The sequence below is a fragment of the Xenopus tropicalis genome, chromosome 7, assembly GCF_000004195.4.
Source record: "Xenopus tropicalis strain Nigerian chromosome 7, UCB_Xtro_10.0, whole genome shotgun sequence".
NCBI classification, from domain to species: Eukaryota; Metazoa; Chordata; class Amphibia; order Anura; family Pipidae; genus Xenopus; species Xenopus tropicalis.
Genome location: NC_030683.2, coordinates 26,876,800 through 26,895,893, shown reverse-complemented (window position 1 = coordinate 26,895,893; position 19,094 = coordinate 26,876,800). Strand labels below are relative to the sequence as shown.

At 40.8% G+C, this 19,094-nt stretch overlaps 2 protein-coding genes across 2 annotated transcripts; one reads left to right on the top strand and one right to left on the bottom strand.

The window, feature by feature from the left end:
• The first annotated feature begins 2,667 nt into the window (after window positions 1-2,667).
• ventx1.1 (VENT homeobox 1, gene 1) lies at window positions 2,668-4,877 on the top strand. Its single transcript, NM_001114235.1, is given in 3 exon segments — window positions 2,668-2,951; window positions 3,455-3,729; window positions 4,377-4,877. Coding segments are annotated over 3 exon segments (837 nt in total). The 5' UTR covers window positions 2,668-2,704; the 3' UTR covers window positions 4,692-4,877.
• Window positions 4,878-16,681: 11,804 nt separating this feature from the next.
• Window positions 16,682-18,660, bottom strand: ventx2.2 (VENT homeobox 2, gene 2). Its single transcript, XM_002937132.5, has 3 exons — window positions 18,192-18,660; window positions 17,614-17,870; window positions 16,682-17,257 (listed from the first exon to the last, which is right to left on the bottom strand). The coding sequence occupies exons 1-3, from the start codon at window positions 18,628-18,630 to the stop codon at window positions 16,952-16,954; spliced, it is 1,002 nt and encodes a 333-aa protein (XP_002937178.3). The 5' UTR covers window positions 18,631-18,660; the 3' UTR covers window positions 16,682-16,951.
• Between the last annotated feature and the right edge of the window lie 434 nt (window positions 18,661-19,094).

Here is a 19,094-nt window from a genome sequence, read left to right as displayed (position 1 = left end):
GGTGTCGCACAGACACTGGACTCCAGACTCACTCCTATTGAAAAACTTAGAACCCTAAACATGGTGCGAAGACGCACTGTATAACAAAATAAAGACACTTGGCTGCTCAGAGTAATTATAATGAGTCCTGTTTAGACAAAACAGTATTTGCAGACAGAGCAGGTATATAGCTATATGTTTATATCATATCCCCAAAGGAATTAGATAACATTTTACAAAGTACTCAGAGAGATTGGCAGCTTGTACTCCCCCTACAGAGAAAAGTATTGGGGGAATGGCACACGCAGGATTTATGCAATTTCCAGCTAAGTGGGACACAGACACACTAATTATACAAATCTCCCTTGTCGCGGGCGCTTAATCTCCCTGAAATGCCATCCCACCAGCGAGAATGTAAATCGCCGGTGGGATGGCATACACGGCGCTGCGGTTTCCCCGAACTCGCGTAAGTTGCCTTGAGAGACACCGCGTATGCCATCCCACCGGCGTTTTACATTCTCGCTGGTGGGATGGCATTTCGGGGAGATTAGTCGCCCGCGACAGGGGAGATTTGTCACGGGCAACTAGTCTCCCTGTGTGCCAGACCCTTAATGAGCAATGTTCCACAGAAATACATAGCTCATTAAAGCACTTAGGGCAAGGGCACACTAGACATATGCACCGGTTCAAGTGCCTTGAAATGGGCAGGCACAATGGCTGGGGCGGAGGGGAAATGCTGGTGCCAGCGTAGAGGCTTATTCTTGGCCTGAGTTTACCTGCAGAGGCTTAAGCCTAAACATTAATCAGGGCCACCTTTAGAAACTTTGAGGCCCTGTACAAGTTATTTATATGGGACCCACAATGAACACAAGCGCACACTACCAAAACTTTGGCCTATTTTGATGTTACTTTATAGTATATAGTTCATATAAATAGTTAAAACTAATAATAAATGTGCTGATACGTCAGTCAGTTCAGTTTAGTTCAGTAAATGTATTGGTTGGCAGTGGAGATTGCCCCCTGCCTGCCCCTATCAAGCTTCTCTGCATTGCTATTACTGGATAGGTTACATACATTTCTAGGCACTTTTTGCAGAAGTCACATAAATTGTGTATGTTTTTATGCAACTTTACATGTAACTTATGAATTGTGTGTAACTTTCACAACCCAGCTGGACCCACAGTACTCAGCACAACATTACCCCCTCTCCCACCCTGATGGCAGCTCTGAACTTAATGCCCAAAATAGCCCTGCGTGAAATTGCTCAAAGAAGTGCTGTGGCCTGCTTCCCATTGTCAGAAATGAGAATTATCATAAGTATAACCCTCCTGCGAGCAGGGGCGCTTCTGTCACAAGAGAACCTTGCCTTAGGAGTGGTGAAAAGTCTCTTCTGGTTACTTTGCTTCTGAGCAAGTGGCATGATGCCACAAAACGCGTAAATTGTAGGTCCTATGGATGTACATGTGGACTTTTTTACATATGACCTAATAAAGACTGTTCATTAACTCAGTTCCATTTGGTGCTACGCTGTCTCTATTTTTCTCTGGTGTAGTGGCCTCTGGGATCCGGTCTGCTTGTAGCACATTTGGAGCTATTGTGTCTATTGTGTCTTTTTGTTGTCTATTTTTTGTGTACTTGAGAGGGGTAGTTCTCCTTTTCGTTAACTCTTAATATGTTATAGAATGGCCAATTCTCATTGACTTTTTAATTGGTCTTCATTTCATCTCAAACCACTCCCTGGTTACTAAGGTAAATTGGACCCTAGGAACCAGATAACTGCTGATATTCCAAACTGGAGAGCTGTGGAACAAAAAGTAAAATAATTAGAAAACTACAAACTATAAAAAAATGAAGACCAAATGCAAATTATTTCAGAATAGCACTCTTTACATTTATGAACAACCCCTGTAGGGCAGTGGCAGATGGGGAGATTTGTCGCCCCGCGTCAAACCCTCATTGCCGCACTAATCTCCCCGCAATGCCATCTCACCGGCAATAATGTAAATCGCCAGTGGGATGGCATATGCTTTGCTACGATTTCCCGAAGACGCCTGAAGTTTCCTCTCAAGACATCAGGCAATTGCGCTCTTTGCACTATAGATTCGGCCCCCCCCCCTGGACCACCTCTGGTGCAGGAAGGTAAGCGCTGGGGGTTGAGGGAGGGCAGTAAAGCAAGAGCCGTCAGGGTGGCTCCATTGCTACAATCACTCTTGCCTGCGAGACTGGTGCCTGGAATCACAGACAGTTGGAGAAAAGTTGTGGAGGCAAAATGCCAATCTCCTGTTGTGACTTTACTTCAACATAAAAGGATAAAGGAAAAGAGGTTGTTCTTATTGGTGAGCTCAATAACATCATCAAGGAATGAAAACAAACCTACATTATCTCTGTTAAGTTGGGCCCATTGTGCATTTCTCTGCTGTCTGTCCATGGGATTCAGTGCCGGCCAATGCTAATGCCTCCAACTGAAACCTCCAATATCACAAGGTGAAATCACCAACCTGACAGACTCACTGGAGCCAGGGCCAGGGACATTTGTTGCAAGTGAGAACATAAAGTGGTTACGTTAATTAGCCCATTCTGATAGCTATTATCCATTTCTGGTTCTCCCTTTGATGTGGATCACACTTGCATATCCATTAAGCTATAAAAACAGAGGCTCAGCATGCCATAGGATTTCTGTACACACAACTCTAAAGGCTCCAACCAGAGCAGGGTTCCCTTCAGCATGGTTCAACAGGGATTCTCTATTGACCTCATTCTAGCAAGGAATAGAGAGGAGGCACCAGATGGAAAGGACTCAGTAAGCTCCAGGCCCCACATACCTTGTGCCCCACAACCACTGGCCCCAACCAAGTATGCCAAGGAGATACCAAGGAGAAAGGATGGACAAGAACAAGGAGATGCCACCAGCTTCCAGAGCTCCTTAGGGAAACATGGGGACAAGCTGCATTATTCTAGTCCTTCCTCAGCTGGTAAGTTCCATTCCAATAATTTCGAAATAAAATAATGAAGCTAAGGAGGAATTTGTTCAGTGGTTAAATACTAACTGCTAATGCATTAGGTCTTAGGTATTCTGGCCTGATAACTTGCTGATGTCTATCTATCTATCTATCTATCTATCTATCTATCTATCTATCTATCTATCTATCTATCTATCTATCTATCTATCTATCTATCTATTGTATTTATCTATCTATATATAGATAGAATATAATTATATGCATTATTTACAAGGCTGTGGAAAGCTTATCCTGATAGCCTCCTAATCTTTGTTTGTATCCTATCCATTATAATAGCTACTGAACCCCGACTGAACTACAGTTCCCATGATCCCCAGTCACTTCTGGCTAAGAATTACAATTTCCTTGAATTTCTTTTCTAACACCAGCCATTCTTATTCATTTTAGGCCATCATTACTATTTAATTGCATTTGTAGCTGTTGATTTACTAAGAGTATGTTTGCTGTTTCTCCAGCTTTGCACAGGAATTGGGGGAGCTCGGATGAATTCTCGTCGGCTGGTTCAGAAGATGACAGTACCGACGGTTTTCCCAGCCCAGTAAGAAATTCCCAAGAAACTGAGACTGACTGCAGGGGGAAAAGTCCTAAATCTGATCTCCAGCGCAGACTGAGAACGGCATTCACCCCCCAGCAGATCAGCAGACTGGAACAGGCATTCAATAAGCAGAGATACCTTGGGGCATCTGAAAGGAAGAAGCTGGCAACATCTCTCCGGCTCTCAGAAATACAGGTAGGTTCATAAACTATGGGTGTTTATATATTTAGGTCTAAAACTGGACTGGGGGGCTTGCATGTTCATGAAATAAATGCCCCAATTTGTTTCAAAGTTTTCCTTTTTAACACTACGCTGCACATTATGCCAATAAAGGACTATGGCACACACTCTGTGTATCATAACCCTTAATTAGCTAGTCAGTTAATTATCAATTCCAATTATTGGTGTGTTTTGTCCAGCAGAAAAAAAACCATTTAAAGAATCCCCAAATCCCACCCCCTTGCAACCCCCATTCATGGCAATGATAACTTACTGGGAATGCAATCATGTGAATATATTTTGGTTTAGAAGACCTTCTAAAATATAGGACAGAGGGTTAAGGCTTAAATCCATGAAGCTGAAAATCCCTACTTTATTGGAAAATACAACAAAAGCTGTAAAATTTATTCAAAGTCTATTGCCCATAACAACCAATCTGGTAAAAAAACCTATGGGTTACTAGACCTGATGCAAACTGTGCAACAGCTCACTACTGGCTGTTAATCTCAAAGTGGCAATGGTGGTTCAAGTGAATCTACTAGAGACCACTACTATGAGTTCTAAACATAGTTTAACATATGTCTTATAAATGGATTAATGGATGGCATTTTTTTTCTTTAAAGGTTAAAACCTGGTTCCAGAACCGAAGGATGAAACTGAAGAGGCAGATACAAGACCAGCAGCACAGCATGGTTCCTCCGCCAGTCTGTTACCCCCAGACCTTCTCTTATTACCCTGGTGGCCTTCCTGTCCCATTAAACAGTGGAAGTTTTTTTCAGCCCCCGGCACATCCATTCCAGACACCACAGCATTCATATATTCCAGATCCACGCTTTATTCCGCAGACACTCCCCCACCATGTTAGGATGAGCAGTTCTCTCCAGGAACAATATTCACCACTCTTTGGTGCTCAGTACATGGGAGCTATGGCTCAGTAACAGAACTCGGTTTTAGTGGGCTTTGTTGTTTAACTTATGTAGTATAACTATTTTATATACATTTGTAAATAGCTGATATATAATTTAATTAATGTAATGTAAGTAATGTATATAGTTTTGCTTGTACAGTAAATTGAAATCTTTTTTTTTTTTAAGAAAATTCAGTAAATATGAGGTATAATTTGGCAACTGCTCAGTTCTATCTACTACACTGAACACATTTCTTTTTCTTTGGGTACACAATCTATTACAACAGAGGGAGAGAGGGAGCATTGTAAGTGCTGCATTTTGGGTTGGTCCAAGTACAGGTAACAAGGCCACAGGTAAATCCATGCAGAAGCCCCCATGAAATAAATAATAAATAATATAGCTGTGGGACACATACACATAAGCTGTGTGACACTTATGAGCAGGGCAGTGAGCAAAGTGCAAAAAATTGTGCAATCTGCCATGTTTTTTTGTACTTTGCTCCCTTCCCTGCACATTGAAGAGTTGACACAAGTCTCTGTACTCTGTTTTGGCCCATTTGGCAGAGGGGAGAGGAGGCACGTGTTTTATTTTTCTAATATATCTAAGTGCAGACATTTCTAATAGACAGCACTTCAGATAAATCTTCTTTAAAAGTCTTGGGCTATGACTTGGATAGCAGCACCATTTCAGACCAATATGTCTTGTATATAGCTCGACAGAAGACCAATTGGTATGAAATGTAACTGCTATCCTGGCCATAGCTCATGTCCTAATGAAGACTTTTAGGAAGGTACATCTGGGGTGCTGTCTATTAGAAACGTTTTCTGATTCCTTTGGTGGCCATGGCCACTCTGTGATGGGCACTGAATCTTAAACCCACAATTTGTGCAGAGTGCAGCCAGACTGTGGATAAAAGTGCTCTTTAAATGAGCACCACATGACACATTTTTTGCCCCTTAGTGGTCTTGAGCCCTATAGTTGGATCTTTGAGGTCAATTAAACATGGGTCAGTTTCACTTGCTTAATCACAATGTGTTTAAATAGCCTAAAAACACTGATTTACAGCACCCCAAACAGCCCCAAAGGGTAACACTGAAATTGCCTGACACTCATCAGGTGATGCCTCTGTACACTTTTTCAGACAACTATTGCTTCACACTGATACGTGCCATTATACAATCCCCTAAAGAAACACCGCTATTGTCCATTTATGTTGCTCAGATCTGTGCCTTTAAGTGTGAAGACACATGGGATGATTAGTCGCCGCGACATTTAAAAAAGTCGGTTGCAGCCACTTTACCGTCATAGGTTACTATACAAGTCACTGTGACTAATCATGTGCTGTTTGCCCTGCGCAGATGTATGTATGTATGTATATCTTTATTTATAAAGCGCTACTTATGTACCCAGCGCTGTACAGTAGAATAGAATAATACAAACAGGGGGGTTATTAAGATAATAATAGATACATAAAAAGTATAACAATAAATAGAAATAAATACAAGATACAGTTGCAACAAGTTAAGAGTCGAGGACACAAGAGGATGGAGCTCCCTGCCCCGTAGAGCTTACAATCTATATGGGAGGGTAACTTACAGACACAAATAAGCAAATATAAGTGCTGTAGGTCACAGTGGGTGACACTATAATATAAGTGCAGATTACTCACTGCAACTTTTTAAAAAATTGCTGCTACTAATTGCTACGTATTTTTTCGCCGTAAGGGCTCTGGCACACGGGGAGATTAGTCGCCCGCAACAAATCTCCCTGTTCGCGGGCGACTAATCTCCCCAAAATGCCATCCCATTTCAAGGCAACTTCTGCGATTTCACTGGAATCGCGCCACCGCGTATGCCATCCAACCGGCGATTTACACTATCTGGCACACGGGGAGATTAGTTGCCCGCGACAAATCTCCCTGTTCGCGGGCGACTAATCTCCCCGAAATGCCATCCGCATTTCGGGGAGTTTAGTCGCCCGCGAACAGGGAGATTTGTCGCGGGCAACTAATCTCCCCGTGTGCCAGAGCCCTTAGGGTGAAGACACACAGAGCTACTAGTAGCAGCTACTTGTTGTGGCTACAGAAATAGACAATGCTGATAATTTACTGATAACTGTCTCTACCTGTGTTTTAGCTGAGGCAATTCTCAGTATTGTCTATGGCAAGGTATTTTCTAGCGTTTAGTAGCTGTGACAAGTAGCTGCTACTAGTAGCTCTGTGCCATCCCACTGGCTAGAATGTAAATCGCCGGTGGGATGGCATATGCAGCGCCAAAATTGCTGAAGTTTCCTCTCAAGGCAACTTTGGCGATTTCGGCAAATCGCCGTGCCGCGTATGCCATCCCACCGCTGATTTACATTCTAGTTGGTGGGATGGCATTTCGGGGAGATTAGTCGCCCGCGACAAGGGAGATTTGTTACGCGGCGACTAATTCCCTGCCTGTCACAGGCAGGGACAGTTAACTTTTAGTATGTTACAAAATGGCCAGTTCTTAGCAACTTTTAAATTGGTCATTTTTTATATTCTGTCATCTCTGAATTATTCCTATTCCTACTCTTTCCAGCTTTTCAAAATGGGGGTCACTGACCTCTGCAGCCACAAAACAGTTGCTCTGTGACACTACAATTGCATTGTTATTGCTACTTTGTATTACTTATCTTTCTATTCAGACCCTCTCCTATTCAAATCTCAGTTTGTTATTCAAACCACTGTCAATTTGCTAGGTTAATTTGGACCCTAGCAACCATATAGCTGCTAAAATTCCAGACTGTAGAGTTGTTGAATAAAAAGCTAAAAAATAAAAAAAAATACATATAATAAAAATGGAAGACCGAATATTACTCTCCACAACATGCTAAAAGTTAATGTAAAGGTGAACCACCCCTTTCAGTGAGCACTGTGTGGCGCACTCCTGCAAGGGTTGGGTAAATTACCCCTTTTGTTGTATTTCATATTCAAGTCATCATAAACGTTGCTACCTCTTCTGGGAAAAATATTGGCCTTATATATTAAACCTTATCCGCGCTAGTGAAAAATTTATACCCAATGAAAAATACTTGACTAAAGTGTCCCCACACCAGAAATGTGAATTACAACAAAGTGAATAGCTGCCTTCCTCCAAACTAATCCCCAATAGTAAATTCAACTGTTTAAACACAGAGGCGGCGCTCACATCAAATAAATGTGATAAATTAAACCAATGATTATTTATTAATTAATTGAAAATAAAAAACATTCATATATAGGAATACATCTTGGCATTAAAAATAAAGTACATCAATACATAAATACATAAAGAATATGATCAGAGATATATTATACAATTTGAGACTCTAGAGTGAATATGGGTCTAAAAATTCATAAAGGAGAAATATAGATAATCGAGGGATATAATCCTTATTAAAATTACATATATAAATATATATCCTATTATATTGAACTTACTATTTGTAATTTTAATAAGGATTATATCCCTCGATTATCTATATTTCTCCTTTATGAATTTTTAGACCCATATTCACTCTAGAGTCTCAAATTGTATAATATATCTCTGATCATATTCTTTATGTATTTATGTATTGATGTACTTTATTTTTAATGCCAAGATGTATTCCTATATATGAATGTTTTTTATTTTCAATTAATTAATAAATAATCATTGGTTTAATTTATCACATTGATTTGATTCGAGCGCCGCCTCTGTGTTTAAACAGTTAAAAATATTGGCCTTATATATTTATTTATATTTGTTTCCCTATTAGGAAAGCGGTATTACTATTGGCCAGCCTGGTAAAATTCTGGCCAAGTGACAACACTACTTATCAATATATTACTATACAGCTCTCTTCCCCTAAAAATATACTGTTTCCAGGATTTGAATTATACAGGAGGGGAGGGGAATGGAACAGGTTGGGGCATGTCTGATCCTAATGATGAGATTTGATTAAATAGTGCAAATAACTGCCCTCGGAAAAGATAAGTAATGAATGATGGTCACATCTCTTCATTGTATGTGAAGCATAATATTAACTGATTATATTTACCTGCTGAGAACTCTGATTAAGGCTAAAGGTGGCCATACATGTTCAGATTTTCGCCTTCCTCCGACAAATGTTGGGATATTGATCGTACATCTAAAGCTGGCCATACACACACAGATATTATCGTACGAAACCTCGCTTCATAGATATTCGGTGCATGTAGGAGGCTGGGGATACTGGTCGGCTCGCCGCTCAGGCGGGTTCAAAGATTCAAACTTCAGAAGCTTTCTGGTTGCTAAGGTCAAATTTACCTTAGTAACCAGGCAGTGGTTTAAAAGAGATACAGGAATATGAATAGAGGAGGGCCTAAATAAAAAGATAGTAATAAATAGTAACACAGAGCAATAGTTTTCTGCCTGCTGGGGTAAGTGCCCCCTATTTGAAAGCTGAAAATAAGAATAATTCAAAAACAATGAAAACTAAAAAATCAAGACCAATTGAAACGTTGCTAAAAGTTAACCTGAAGGTGAACCACCCGTTCAATACATGTGGTGCAGCATTTCGGGGGTCAATCCCCATCATCAGGCTTACAAACCAGTGCAAGTGCAGGCAATATAAATACACATCATTGGCGTATTCACACAGTGGGTTAATGAAAAAAATGTCTTTTAAAATGTCCATACAAAATCAATAATAGTCCATATAACAGTCACTCCAGTGCCAGCTGCACATTTCCCTTACATTGGCACACTCAGGGACTTAAGGCATTTAATCTGCTGAATATTTTCTATAATGAAAAAAAACCGTGGTGTCTAAATTGCTAAAATCCCCTCATGGAAGTTTCATAAAAGGAGAAGCAGCAGTGACTTTTAAGACAAGAACCATATGAATACGGCCTGTCCTGGCATGGTCATGAGTCACATCACCATTAATGCAAAAATCCTATGCACGGCTTTGCTTTTTGAAGGCCGCTTCAGATACAAACCAGATTTTACCCAACATGGGCAACATTGCTGCCTTCCCATTGGTCTTATGTGAATGTATCACTTCACTTTTGGGGCAATCCTATCATATAATACCGCCATGCTCCCTCCATACTCTGACAGCATTCCCATGGGGAAGCCATGGGGGGGGGGGGGGCATATTATCATGTTATCTAGGGAACTGTGAAAAAACTAAATTGCTGGCTCCACTATTATTTGATTTTTAATTGCAAACTGTGGGGCCATGAAATTAACAAGATAAGGTATTAGGCTAATGTCCCACGGGGAGATAAGCCGCTGCGATTTTTAAAAAGCGAGTTCCAGCAACTAGTTGTCTTTTCCCAACAAGTGATTACTAGAGATTTCAACAACAGAGCGATTCTATTTCCCACAAGTCAGTGCGTCATATTCCCCAGCGTTTCCAATGGGGAAATTGGCAAATCGCAGTGACTTCCCGCCCAATGGGTTTTTCTTTAAGCGATTCCAATAGTTGTGAATCGCAATGCTATCTTTGTAAGATAACTCAAAAAAGGGTCTTGTAGCGATTTGGAGTGATATGCGATTCAAAGTAGTATCATTGGTTTAGTTACTGGAGATTCATATAGTTCTTTATATAGAGACAAAAACGAACGACCAGTCACTTGAACTCACTTTTTAAAAATCTTAGCAACTAATCTCCCCGTGGGACATTAGCCTTAGGCAGATGCAACCAGTTATTCTTGTTGCCCAGTGCTCTTACCCCTGTCTGCCCCTTCAACTGCTGGCCAGAGACAAGGAGCAAACTGCAATAACAATAAAATGTATCTGTCTCTTTAGTGTTGTTTGCCATCTAATTGGCCATCAAAGGGAGTGATAATGTGGGGCAATAAGATCTAATGTGTAAGAAGTGTGAGATGGGACTAGATTAGGAGCTATCACCTTGGGTCGTAATTTATTACACGCCGGCTCCGTTCTGTCTGCCAGAGATTTCCCCTCACTCTCATGTGAATCTCACTACAAACTGCCGCACAATGGCTCCCCAGGAGACATACAACACACTAGTTGCTTCAGTGAAACAGCAAAAGTAACACATTATCATTATTGTCTTTCTCGGTGCCCATGTATTCTGTGCCATAGAACAAAAACAGATTATAGGAACTTGGACTATTTACAAAATAATGGTGTGTATGCAGAATGACAGAGGGCTCGGCTCCCAAGAGTTCACCATTTAGAAGCCATGGGTCTGAATACAAAATAAGAATGTACCATACGATTCCATTTTATAAGTTCCAAACACCCACATGTATGCAAACTCTATCCCTCATTGACACCCCTGATAAAAGTATGTGCGCCCGTAGCTGCCCCTAAAGCTGGCCATACACACGCCGTTATGTTTCGTAGGATTTCTGGACCGTATGTGGGCTCCCGATAATTTTCATACCATGGTGATTGGTCATTTAGTTGATCAGACAGGTTAAAAAATTTTGGTCAGATGACGATAATATCTGTGTGTGTATTGTGTATCTACCCATATCCATAGGGGACCTACAATGCATATCCAGGACGTCAGTTTCATATGTAGGGTCGGACTGGGCCTGCGGGGCACCGGGAGCAAACGCATTGGGCCCCGCTGGCCCAGACCCGATCCCTGGAGCTCCCACGGACTGCTGCCCCCCCTCCCCCGGTGCACCTTAAAGTAAATATATTGTACATGTGCTCGGGGAGGGAGTTTGGGGGGGTCAGTGAGGGGCCCAGTGGGCCCTACACCCCCTAGTCCGAACCTGTTCATAAGATGTTGTTGTCTGGCAATTATATATGGTCAGAACATCCTCCAATTTGTTATTTTTATGACTTTAATCCTACAATTTGAGTCTGAATATTAGTTTTACATTTTGCATTTAAACATATGATCGTTAGAAAGAAGACTAAAATCTGAACGAGTATGGCCACCTTAATAACTTGTGACTACACCGATGCACCCGCCCAAACGATTCTAATCAATTATGTGCAAATGCACACATTGACACAAGGGAACCCTAGAATTACTGCCAGTTTAGACATAACGCCATTCCAGGGTTAAACTAGGGGGTTGCGTGAATCTGCGCTACAGACCAGCTTCAAGTGAATCAGCCACTAATGCCATTATTTATCTTAGTTGGGATCAAGTACAAGGTACTGTTTTATTATTACAGAGAAAAGGGAATCATTTAACCATGAAATAAACCCAATAGGGCTGTTCTGCCCCCAATAAGGGGTAATTATATCTTAGTTGGGATCAAGTACAGGTACTGTTTTATTATTACAGAGAAAAGGGAATCATTTAACCATTAAATAAACCCAATAGGGCTGTTCTGCCCCCAATAAGGGGTAATTATATCTTAGTTGGGATCAAGTACAGGTACTGTTTTATTATTACAGAGAAAAGGGAATCATTTAACCATTAAATAAACCCAATAGGGCTGTTCTGCCCCCAATAAGGGGTAATTATATCTTAGTTGGGATCAAGTACAGGTACTGTTTTATTATTACAGAGAAAAGGGAATCATTTAACCATTAAATAAACCCAATAGGGCTGTTCTGCCCCCAATAAGGGGTAATTATATCTTAGTTGGGATCAAGTACAGGTACTGTTTTATTATTACAGAGAAAAGGGAATCATTTAACCATTAAATAAACCCAATAGGGCTGTTCTGCCCCCAATAAGGGGTAATTATATCTTAGTTGGGATCAAGTACAAGGTACTGTTTTATTATTACAGAGAAAAAGGAAATCATTTTCAATAATTAGATTTAATTGGCTATAATGGAGTCTATGTATGTATGTATGTATGTATATCTTTATTTATAAAGAGCTACTTATGTACGCAGCGCTGTACAGTAGAATACATTTATACAAACAGGGGGTTATTAAGGTGATAACAGATAAATACAAAGTATAACAATAAATACAAATAAATACAAGATACAGTTGCAATAAGAGTCAGAAACACAAGATGGAGGTCCCTGCCCCGTAGAGCTTACAATCTATATCTTTCTGTCTATGGGAGATAGCCTTTTTGTAATTCAGAACTTTCTGGTTATTGGGTTTCCAGATAATGGATCCCATACCTGTACCACTAATGCTTAATTTAGTTAAATGATATATGTTATATACCTAACAATGCTGTATGTGTGTATTTTAATGTGGTGCCTGTGGGACATCCAGCATTACTGTAGGCACCACACTGAGACAGTTTATGACAGGTGTCAGTCTTGTGTGTGTGAGTTGTGAGTGTGTCAGTGACGGGCTGTGTGTGGTCTGCTAATATTGTCACGCTGCTGAAAAAAAGTTTTTGTTGGTGGACAATATGTTTGTAGTGCAAAAAAAAAGCAGTGAGAAGTACAGTTGTTTATGGTACTGACACAGGGGGAGCACAGGATCTACATACTGCACCCCCCTTACCTGAGCCTGTGTGCTGGGTTTACTTGGATGGGTTGAACTTGATGGTCTTTTTTCAACCCTATGTAACTATGTGGAATTCAGGTTTTAGTTTATGACAATATCATTGTCTTTTCCTGGGCCTCACCCAGTTCTGGACTGGGAGTCAAAATAGGCCCTTGCATAACAAAGACTTCCATACAGCCCCCCAGCAGCTCAATAAATAGTGAGTGTCTATGGCATCTTACAGCAGCCCCTCTGGCATTTGCCTGAACCCACAGATTGCCAGTCCAGGCCTGGCCTCACCTTAAAGCTGGCCATACACGGGCAGATCCGCTCGCTTGGCGATGTCGCCAAGCAAGCGGATCTTCACCCGATATCCCCACCTACGGGTGGGCGATATCGGGGGGCATGTAGGTGAATTCGATCGTTTGGCCCTGGGGCCTAATGATAAAAATTCTGCATGCGGCAATGGGGCAGTCGGTTCGTGGATCGCATCAACGAGCCGATGGGGTCCCCGATCCGACTGGATTTTCACATGGGGTGATTAGTCGCCGCGGCCTTTAATTAAGACAGTCGAGGTGAGGTTATATTAGCTGTCACAGGGACTAATCGCGCGTACATTTCCACTGGTGCCTGATATGTATGTGTATAAGCTGTGTTATGTTTTATAAAGCTATATGATTTAGAAGGATGTTAGAATGTTGCAGCCTTGGGAAACAGGAGACTGGGAAGCTAGTCTGTGTGTAAGAAATAAAGATGGTCAACTGCTAACTACCTGCCGGCATTACTGTGCTGCATCACTGATATAACAGTGCCTAAGGCTGGAGCTTCTTCTTTAAACTTCTTGTACCCCCCCAAACCATGTACCCCCCACTAAGTACTTGCATCCCAGGCATAACTGGGCATTGATCCATAAAAGAGTGGTTTATTATTTTTTAGTATATTATAGAAAGGCCAATTCTAAGAATCATTTCAATTGGTCTTCATTATTATTATAAATCTTTGCAGCTTTGAAACAGGTGTCACTGGCCCCTGCGGCCAAAACACTATTGGCCTCTGCTATTCATATATATTCATTTAAACCACGCCCTGGTTGCTAAGATAATTTGGATCCTAGCAACAAAATAGCTGCTGAAATGTCAAACTGGAGAGCTGCTGAACAAAAACTGAAATCATTTAAAAAAAAAACTACAAATAATAAAAAATAAAGACCAACTGGCAATAGGCAAATTGTCTCAAAATATCACTCTCTATATTGTACTAAAAATTAACACAAAGGTGAGTTAACTCGACCAATTTAACACTGGTACTGAGGGCAGAGCTTGTGTCCATCTGAATTCATCCTTATATGTCCCTAAAAATCCCATGCAAATAAACCAAGAGCAAGGGTTTTACATTCTGGCGGACTGTGGCAAACTCTAGTTTTATTCCTTTATATATCCCTGTGTTAGAATATTTTGGGAGTTTTAGCACAGCCAGCCTAATTCAGTCACATATGTAGGGTATAATGCTGTATGGTGACTCAGTGGTTAGCTACAGCGCTGAGCAAATCTGTCCCATTTTGCGTTTTGCGAAACATTGGCAAAACAACAGTAAAATTGGCAAAACGGCAAAAAATCCCCCGTTTTTTGCGTCTTTTTTTTTGCCGCAACCAAGACTTTTTTTTTTTGACCGCAACAAATTTTTCCGCTGCAAATTTCCACAGAAGTTTTGCAAAACTATTTGCCAATGGCTTTGCAGCAAATTCCGCCATTGGTGAATTGCTTAGCGAAAGTCCCACAGAAATTTGTCGTGGAAAAATTAGTTGTGCGTAAAAATAAGGTCTCGGTTGCTGCAAAAAAAGGAGATTTTTTGCCATTTCACCAAGTTTACTGTTGTTTTGCCAATGTTTCCCGAAGCAAAATGGGACAAATTGGGCGTGTCAAAATGGACGTGGTCACGCAAAAAAAATGTGCGACAAAAAAGAAACGTGGGCAACAAAACAGTTGCGCTACAACGCACTAGTTAGCTACTCTGCTTTGCGGTGCTACAACCCTGAGTTCAGTTCTTGGCATGTGGAATTGACCCTAATACAACTAGTTTCAGTTAATTTCACTGGAGCATTTCCTGTGCAGTGTACAAAACGCAGCAATCAGCCATTTTTCCACACTTATTTTCTGCCTTTTTCTGTATTGCTGCAGGTCTGTGTGCTCTGTATTAGTGAGGGTCGGGAAGGCACATAGGCATCCTATGCCCTAAGGTACCTGCAGTAAGGACAGAGCTACAACCCGGGGGTGCTGTGAGCACTTTTGTCTCCCTTAATTATCTTACACTTGTGCCCACTGGGTTCTTTGAGCAGCCAAATGCCCTTCTGATAAAAGGAGTGAGAGTGCTCTGTGCGAATCAACAGCAGTGAGTGCTACCCCTGTGCCAATTATTGCAAATTAATTTAAAGGGGAACTCTGACTAAGAACAGGCTTTGCCTACCTGACACTATACACCAGTGATCCCCAACCAGTGGCTCAGTTGCAACATGTTGCTCCCCAACCCCTTGGATGTTGCTCTCAGTGCCCCCCAAACCAGGGAGTTATTTTTGAATTCCTGACTTGGGGGCAAGTTTTGGTTGAATAAAAACAAGATTTACTACCAAATAAAGCCCCCTGTAAGCTGATAGTGTGCATAGAGGCTGCCTAATAGCCAATCTTAGCCCTTATTTGGCCCCTCCATGAACTTTTATGGTGCTTGTGTTGCTCTCCAAGTCTTTTTACATTTGACTGTGGCTCACGAGTAAGAAAGGTTGGGGACCCCTGCTATACACCTTTCCATTATACATTGTTTAAAATTTTTTAGTGTATTTAAAGTTATTTGTATCAACATTTGGAGTATGTGTTAATCCCCTTTTTGTTTTGGTTCATGAGCTGATATAACAGTTCTAACAGGTATGTTAATTACTTGGCTTCTGCTACATTGTTTCTGGAGTCAGAGCCAGCAATGCAGACAATATAAACACCCAGACAGATACTGCTTTCAATAGCAACTACATTTACAAATAACTTGAAATGTTTTGCATTTGAATTACTTTTTTTTCTTCATTATGCAAACAAAGGGGTAGTTTGCCCTTAAATTATATTTTAGAATGATATAGATTGTAAGCTCTTTTGAATATGGCTCTCACATTTTTATCTGTAACCCTTGTTTGTTAAAATACTCTATATACTGTACTGTTATAAATGAATGTAAAGTGATGTATTAACTTGCAGTTATCTTTTTGTAAATGCTGTGCTATTTACCCTTTTGTTTAATAACTCTCTAGTCTGAAATTACAGCAGCTATATTGTTGCTAGGGGGCAGTTTACCCTAGCAACCATGCACTAAATTCAGTAAGAAACTGATAGATAAACAAGAGATGGCCTGAACAGAAAGATATGTGCAGAAACTTATTAGATGTAGTCTGAAAGAGGCAACATGTGGTAAATAATTCAAAATCTAAAGTAATAAAGATAAATATCAATTAAAAAAATGGCAGGAATAGGACATTAAGGCCAATTTAAAGAGTTCCTAAATAGATAAACTGTCTGTCCCTTACCCCCCAAAGGGTCTGCTTCGTCCATAATTACACCAGTGTTTGTGACTGTTCCTAAATGCACCAGTATGTATATATAATAACCATCACTCATGTTGATATTAAAATATAAACCACATTTATTCATAATTTGACATTAATAAATTAATTTAGTAGAATCTTTTACAATTAATTAAACATCTATAAAATGTACTATTCAATGTGAATAAAATAATATAGATACAGAAAATACTGCCCAATAAAAACAGGCTATTTTGTGGATATCTTGCCACCATTATTATTTAGTGCTAATATTCTAAACCAGAAGTCCATGGAAAATCCAGCCTTTGTTATAGCCTCAGGCTAATATCAAACAGTCTTTCTTCTTAGTAGGCCAGAGGCTGCCCAAGGTGCTGTTGGGGCATGTAGAACATTTGAAAAGGTGTAGAGTTGAAATGATTCCGAGAGTCCATGGCAGGGGGGTGCATGGCATAGGGCATGGTGCCAGGCAGGGTTTCCATTAGTGGGCTATAACCTGGGTAGGGTTGTTGGACTGCATGTTGGAATACAGGAGTGGGCTGCTGTGAATAGCCGTACACACCAAAGAACTGGGCTGGGTGGTATGAGTCTGGCCTGCCATCTTGGATTTCCCGTTTGTATTTCATCCTGCGGTTCTGGAACCAGGTTTTAATCTATAAAAAAAAAATAAAAAAACAAAGGTAAGGTCCCTGCTGACATCTGTATTAAAAACAGTCCATGTTCTCCTGATATACCCCAGGCTTTATATAATATACAGTTATATATGTACAGCCAGCATCATACAGTAAACATGCAAGCTGGATTCAAACTGAAACTAAAAATCTCCTCTAGTAAATACTGTAGCACTGTATTTTATATATTGTATATTGAATTCTACTCTGCAAGATATCCAGAATAAATGCTCTAAAGATGTAGCATTGGCCCAGATACTAGAGAACAAGGAAAACTAAAATACCAACTTAAAGAAATTAAAGCCTATAATCAGAGAAGGAGCAGGAAGGCAATTTACCTGGACTTCAGAAAGCTGGAGTTTGGCTGCGAGTTTCCGTCTCTCAGAAGCCCCAAGGTATCTGTGTTTCTGAAAAGTCTTCTCCAGAGTGGAGATCTGATCACTAGTGAAAGCTGTTCGCAACCTTCGGCCCAACTTGCCCTCTTCATCTGAAGTATCATTGGGGCTCAGGGATACGGTGGCATCTCCTTCAGGGGCTGTAGAGCTGGAGCGACTTGCTTCACTTTCATAGCCTGAGTCAGTGCTAGTGCTGTAGCCTGGAGGAACAAGAGAGGGGGCAAGCGATTAGCCTTGGAAGTGGGACATATGGCACAAACACAGACAATCTGCTAAGGTATCATAAACTAACAATAGAAAACAAATCATGGTGGGCTCTTTTAACCATGAAACCAACATAATAAAATATAAAATAAAATATTCTACAAATATATGAATAAAGGGAGAATTCCATTAACAGAGTCTTAAGGGCCATATCACACAGTACAAATTGTGTGATGGCATTTATAAAGGGGACAGAAAATACTTTTTGAGTGCTATAATACAAAAGCTATACAACTGATTTGTTAAGTGAAACTTACCAGACTTAGCAGCATCTTCATTGGAAGTGGTTCTGGGAGTATTTGCTGGCACTGAAACCATTCCAGAGTAATCATGTGTGGCTGTGTCCTTGTGTAGCAATCCATTGTCCCCAGGGGTAGAAGGGGTATTAAGGTCCTTTTCACAGAATAAGTCTTCATCTTCATTGGAATAGAGAGATGATTCACTGTCTGAGGAATATTGTGCACTCCCAGGGCACGGTGAGACTTGGGCACTGCCTGCAACTGGAGACAGCTGGCTGTTCCATGAAGAAGGGGACACATCACTGTTCCAGGAAGGCAGGGATGGGCTTGGGTACGGTGAATATCGCTGATCCCCTTTGCTGGGCTGCTCTTTGTGAGATCTCCGGCTGCTTTGGGCAAGCCATTCTACTGAAGAGAAAGCTTTGGTCATCTTTCCTGTAGTAGTCCTTGTGTTCATTATGTGCAGAGATGTTGGAATGAGAGCAGGGAGGAAGAGCCCATCTATTTATACCCCGTATGCAAATGCAGGCCCTCGTTGTGTAAACACACATCAAAGGCAGAGATCAGTACCACCTAATTGTCATCAATTACCTCAAAGAAAAGAGATTGTGTCCCTGCATTCACACATTCTGCCCCTCACTAAGAGCTGGCTCCACAATGTCTGCCATTAGTTGGCTCACCCAGTTGTAGCCCAATTTACATTAAATGCACATCCTTTACTGTGTTATGCTAAGTTGCCTCTCATATCTATGACACTAACATCTCTACAGAAATACTATAATACTATAATTTTTTGTAATACTATATGTTTTTGTAACTAAAGCATATAATGCACATTATACTGAAGTGGCATCTGTGTGGACAAATCATATTTTATGGAAGACAAAGACTGGATGTTCACTATCCATGTTGTAAATACAG